The 6,000-nt window shown below is 42.5% G+C and overlaps 1 protein-coding gene across 2 annotated transcripts in view; it reads left to right on the top strand.

Moving 5' to 3' along the window:
* Positions 1–424: 424 nt before the first annotated feature.
* The window catches only part of NPNT (nephronectin), a 67,310-nt gene continuing 61,734 nt past the window's right edge, over positions 425–6,000 (top strand). For both annotated transcript variants that reach the window (XM_083367095.1, XM_083367094.1), the window contains exon 1: positions 425–699. In XM_083367095.1, coding sequence (XP_083223221.1) covers positions 629–699 — 71 coding nt within the window. In that variant the 5' untranslated portion in view covers positions 425–628. The remainder of the gene's footprint in view (positions 700–6,000) is intronic.

Raw genomic sequence — 6,000 nt, 5'->3', positions numbered from 1 at the left:
CCGAAGGATGGAAGGCTGAGTCAACCTTGAGCCTGGTGGGACTCGAACCTGCCCTAATTTCAGGCAGCTGGTGTTAGTGAAGGAGGCATTAGCCCACTGCTCCACCAAGGCTCCGTTCGTTCTCAAGAAAGCCGCCTGACACGGCCGCCGACACTCTTCCGCAGGGCAACCTGGCGCTAGGATCGGCCGCGCTTCTCCCACGCTCACCCGAAGGCGAGCCGAGACGCGCACGCCTGCGCTCCGCTCTCTTCCCGGCAGCGGGCGGCGTGACCGCCTCGGAGCTGAAGGGAGGGGAGCGCCAGGCAAGGACGCGCGGGGGGGGGGGAGGCGTGGGGGAGGGGGCTCCCTCCTGCCGCTTGCGTTGTTGCCGACCTCTTCGCCTCCTGCGAGGACTTGGATTAGCTGCAGCCGGGCGCCCCCGGAGGCCCCCGCTGGCGCTCAGTTCCCCGGCGCGCTGGGCTGGGTTGAGGGCGCCTCCTAGAAGAGCCGGAGGGGGGGGGGACGCGCTCCGGCGCCTTCGCCTCTTGCATCTCTTCCCAACCTGCCGTTGCCGCTGGTGGTGGAGCGACCCGGGGCTTGTTCGCCCTCTCCCTTCTTTTTCTGTCTGTGTCTGTCTTCCCTTCTCGACATGGATTTATCCTGGAGGGTCCTCGTTTTATCCTGGCTTTACCTGGAGGCTTTAGGGGATTTCGACGGAAGGTAAGTCGATCGGTTTCCTGGAAGGAAAAAGGTTGGGGAAGCGAAAGAAGAAGCTGCTTTTCCGAGCTGGTGGAGAACGAGAAAGTGTCCAATTTGCTAAAGGAAGGAAACAATTCACAACCTTGACACACTGCCTTCTTGTTTCCCCTCTAACACCTGAGTGGCTAAGACAGGGTAGAAAACCTGTTGGAGGTGGAATCGGTTTTCCACTCCACAGGATCCGGGGCACGCTCCGTTCACACTTTGCACAAAATACAGCTGTGAAAGTTTTCACTTACTTGAGGAAGCAGAGCTGGGAGGAATCAGTGGCAATAAGTGGCACCTGCAATAAGAAGTTTGCAAGTCCCTAGTAACTCTAAATAAGTAGATAAATGAAACGCAGGGTTTTATTTTTGCGCCCCTTTTTTGTAATAAAGCATAGCCTTCAGGTGCAGAAAACAATTCATATGCCTAAAAGATTTGTGACATAATGATTGGCACATGCTTCCATGCTATATAGTCCATTTGATCAGATGCATGACTTAATAATACAGCTTTTTAAAGTTCACGGAAGACTCCTGTTTGTTATTGGGAATTTTTGGTTTTGTTTGTTTTTCACTAATTTAAGGCTATCCCTCTGGAAATCCGAACCTTGAATTGTTACAAGGATCCCAGCAGACCTTTGAAGTTGGTCAGTTTCAAATTTCTAGCAAAGAGGAAAAGCCACTTTGTGAATGGGAGATTAATTCAGCACAGGGTTTTTCTGATTTGTAGTTTGGTCTCTGAACTGCTGCATTGCATTGATTCGCTCTGAGGGGGGAACCATCTGAACTAGGAAGGCTTGCAGCTTGGCATTTATTTGAAAGTAATTTCATCTCTTCCAATGGAATTTACCTCTAATTAAATGTGAATAGCTGTGAGTCCTAATCTGAACTGATTTATTTTTTTGATACAGGTAGCTATGGTAGTCCTAAACAGATCATTGGACAGTTGAATTATTTTAAGTGTCTAAACGGACTGATAGGAACTCTCTATTATTAGGTAGACCCAGCTGAAGGTGTCAGGGCTTAAGTCTACAATCTTCTGTCTGTAACCCATCAGCCTCAGTCTTTTACTTAACTGTGTTTTACACTTAGTGTAGATGGAAAGAATCTAATCTGCATTTGAATGTGCAGGAAGAATACTAGCAAGGAAAATTGCTCTAGTTTAATTGATAGGCTATTGAGAGATGGTAAGCATAACATATGATTATGGATATTAATCATATTCTGTCGCTTGTGCTTTGTGAAAATAACATGTTCACAAAAGGTAAACATGGAAGAAAGAGCTTTAAAACAAAATACTTTAATTGCTGAAGTGGTTATTTCACCATTGTTCATGTATAATTATATGGATTGTCATACCAAGTAACTGCAGCCTGCAGAACTCTTATGTTTAGCATCTGTGTAGCTTCAGTGTTTGGGGATGAAAGAGAAAAAAATGCCTATCTCCTGTCAGATAAATTATGCAGTTGACAGTAAACCAGGGAATATTTATTATCCTGTAAAACTTTTAATTTCTTTTTATACCTGTATGTTTTCCAGGTATGCTTGGATATCTCTAAACACATATGTAAAACAAACATTAATCAGACAAGCTGTAACATTAAGGGCACAATTATATTCCACCATTCAATGCAAATATTTCAGTTGTGTAAAGATGCATGATAGGCAAGCCTTGACAGGTTTAGGCAATCCAAGTTTCTTTTGAAATACATTGCTTAGTTGCCACAACCCTTCTGTAACTGATAGACCTATTATCTTTGTGCAATTGTTAAATAGATCATAACTGCAGTACTTTGACCTCATTTATGAAGCCATTTTCATTGGAACCCAGAATAATAGAAACAAAGCTGTTTTTAACTAGATATCACAATGCAAACAGTCAGGAGGAACAAATCTAAATGGAAACCTGTACATGGGAAGTGTTTATCTTTCCCTGTGATTTGAAGCCATAAAAAGAATGCACACCTGCTGTTTATTGACTGGAACTGATTTAGGTCTCCAGACTTACTTGGTTTTCGTAATTCATGAAGACATTTAGGAATGGTGAGGAATAACAGACCTTATGGCTACATCAGTAGGCAAATCTCATTGTAAAAAGGAAATCTTGTTTCATATTACACTAGCCTCTTTGGTCTCTGAGTATGGAGTATGTTCCAATCTCCAAACTCTCACAGGCTAGGGGACCCAGAAATTAAATGAAGCCCAGACTTACGACACAAAATTTTCTGGTTATACTACAGACCCACGTGGCTTGGAAATACAACTGCAGACCCTAGTAGACTGGACAATCACTTAAATATGAGCCAGCTGTGTGCTGCAGCTGCCAAAACAGCCAACACAGTGCTAGGCTGCATTAATAGAGGGATAGAATCAAGATCATGTAAAGTGTTAATACCACTTTACGATGCCTTGGTAAGGCCACACCTGGACTACTGCATCCAGTTTTGATCACCATAATGTAAAAAAAGATGTTGAGACTCTAGAAAAAATGCAGAGAAGAGCAACAAAGATGATTAGGGGACTGGAGGCTAAAACATATAAGAAACGGTTGCCAGAATTAGGTATGTCTAGTTTAATGGAGAGAAGGATGAGGGGTGACATGATAGCGGTGTTCCAATATATCAGGGGTTGCCACAAAGAAGAGGGAGTAAAGCTATTCTCCAAAGCACCTGAAGGCAGGACAAGAAGCAATGGATGAAGACTAACCAAAGAGAAACAACCTAGAACTAAGGAGAAATTTTCTGACAGTTAGAACAATTAATCAGTGGAACAACTTGCCTCCAGAAGCTGTGAATGCTCCAACACTGGAAGAAGTCTTTAAGAAGAGATTGGACAGCCATTTGTCTGAAATGGTATAGGGTTTCCTACCTGAGCAGGGAATTGGACTAGATGACCTACAAAGTCCCTTCCAACTTTATTATTATTATTATTATTATTATTATTATTATTATTATTATTATTATTATTATTATTATTACCATTGGTGACTTCATAGAATCTATCATCACAATAAGTATGCTCACCCTATGAAATCTGCTGATTCCCACTTTGAGTTGAAGCTATTAATGGTTGATTTTGTGTCAAAAGCCCATCTCTAAACACACCATTTGCTATTTAATATCAAGAGCCATCAGACTAGATTTTATTTAGCCTTACCATCACATTTTCTAATAGTCCTGGGGATGGACTGGCTTCAAACTCATAATCCATATATTAATTAGGACTAGAATGACTTAATGTTTAGTTCACCTGCCTACAAAACTCACAGCCTGCAGGGCTTGAAACCACCCACATTACATCCTCTGGCAGAAGTGTCCTCCTTTGCCTGGCAATGCATGGGCCATGTTTTATTTATTTCTTGTTTAATTGAGTTTAGGCATTGTCCAATTGCAATTGCTCTGAGCAATTCACAAGCAATGAAGTTGATGTGTTTGGAAATGGGGAGACAATGACTGTGACATCCATCAACTTTGTGATTGTACTTTCAGTCTTATTCCTGGAGCTCGGATTCTCACAGAACATCATATTTATGAAAGACAGATGGATACCTAAAGGACTTTTATTAATGAGAACTTGCAGAAAAAAATCTGCCCATTTTTTCCCCTGTAAGTGCCCTGCCTTTGACATACTTCATTGTTACCAACTCCTTCACCCTCTTATCTATTAATGAATACTATCATTTTCCCCATCTTTTTGAAATCATGGAATATGACAAAATCTACAAATCATTTCTCAGAGGAACTTTCAAATTGTTTGACATGAAAGAGGGATATAGACATCTAATTCCCATTGATACTCATTACGGAAAGTTTGAATGTTTAGTAATATCATTTGAATTTGATGGTTCTTCCTCAACCTTCCTTAATGAGATTTATGAACCTTGTTTATCAAGACTTTGTCATTTTTTTAACTTAAATTTTTAACAGTTTTGCTGATGAATGCATGAAACTTTATTTTCAAAGTACAATGTGTATACACTGAGATTGGCTGAGTCTCCCTTCGTGCTCCCCCCACTACAACTCACAGTGACAACAAACGCACCATCTTGTTACACCATGTGAGCTAATTGCACAACACACCGGCCTCACAAGTCAATCATACATAGTTATTTGAATGAATGACCCTTTTATTGTCAAAGTACAACCATGTATACATTGAGATTGGCTGAGCCTCCCTTTGTGCCCCCACCCCCAACTTACAGTGACACAAACCCTCCATCTTATTACAGCCTGTGAGCTAACTGCACAACGCACCGGCCTTGCAAATCACTTATGCATAAAGTTTATATTATTATAAAGTTTATATTATATTAAATTATTTCCCATTCAAAAGCCTAACAGCCCATGGATAAAAGCTGTCCTTCAGCCTGTTAGTATGGCTGGCTATACTCCTATATCTCCTACCTGATGGTAGGAGAGTAAAGAGATACTGTCCAGGGTGTGAGTCATCCCTGAGAATTTTCCTCACTCTTCCAAGGCAGTCAGCCCTGGCGATGTCATCCAGTGGTGTCAGGGGACAGCCCACGATGTCTTGTGCTGTGCTCACCACCCTCTGTAATGCTTTCCTATCTGCGACTGTCAGACCAGCATACCAAACCACAATACCATACGAGAGGACACTCTCTACAGTAGACTGGTAAAAGAGGGTCATAAGCCGTTGTTCTACCCTGTTCTTCCGCAAGAACCTGAGAAAGTGAAGCCTCTGTTGGGCCTTTCTGGCCACCTGGGTTGTATTAACTTTCCAGGTCAGATCTTCACAGAGGTAGACTCCCAGAAATTTAAAGGAGGAAACTCTCCACACAATCCTCCCTGATGTAAAGTGGGGCAGGTTCCTCTTTTTTCCTCTGGAAGTCTAGCACTATCTCTTTCGTCTTGCCGATGTTCAGGTGCAAGTTGTTACTACACCATATGGATAGTTTTTGTACCTCCGCCCTGTATGCTGTCTCATCCCCACCTGTAATAAGTCCCACCACGGTAGTATCATCTGCAAACTTAATTATTGCAGTAGATGGGTCAGATGATACACAGTCATATGCGTAAAAAGAATACAGGTAAGGGCTAAGCACGCAGCCCTGTGGTGAGCCAGTGCAAAGCTTCAGGGGAGTGGACAAAGTGGACCCGACCCTCACTGTTTGTAACTGGTCCCTAAGAAAGTCTTGAATCCAATCGCAGATAGAGGGTGAAAATTTCAAGTCAGTCAGCTTCTCGATGAGAGTGCTCGGCAAAATGGTTTTGAAAGCCGAGCTATAATCAACAAAAAGCATCCTGACATATCTTCC

Source organism: Vipera ursinii, assembly GCF_947247035.1.
Source record: "Vipera ursinii genome assembly, chromosome: 7".
In the NCBI taxonomy this organism is placed as follows: Eukaryota; Metazoa; Chordata; class Lepidosauria; order Squamata; family Viperidae; genus Vipera; species Vipera ursinii.
Note: the sequence above shows the minus strand (reverse complement) of the source record. Positions and strands in the feature narration are given on the sequence as shown.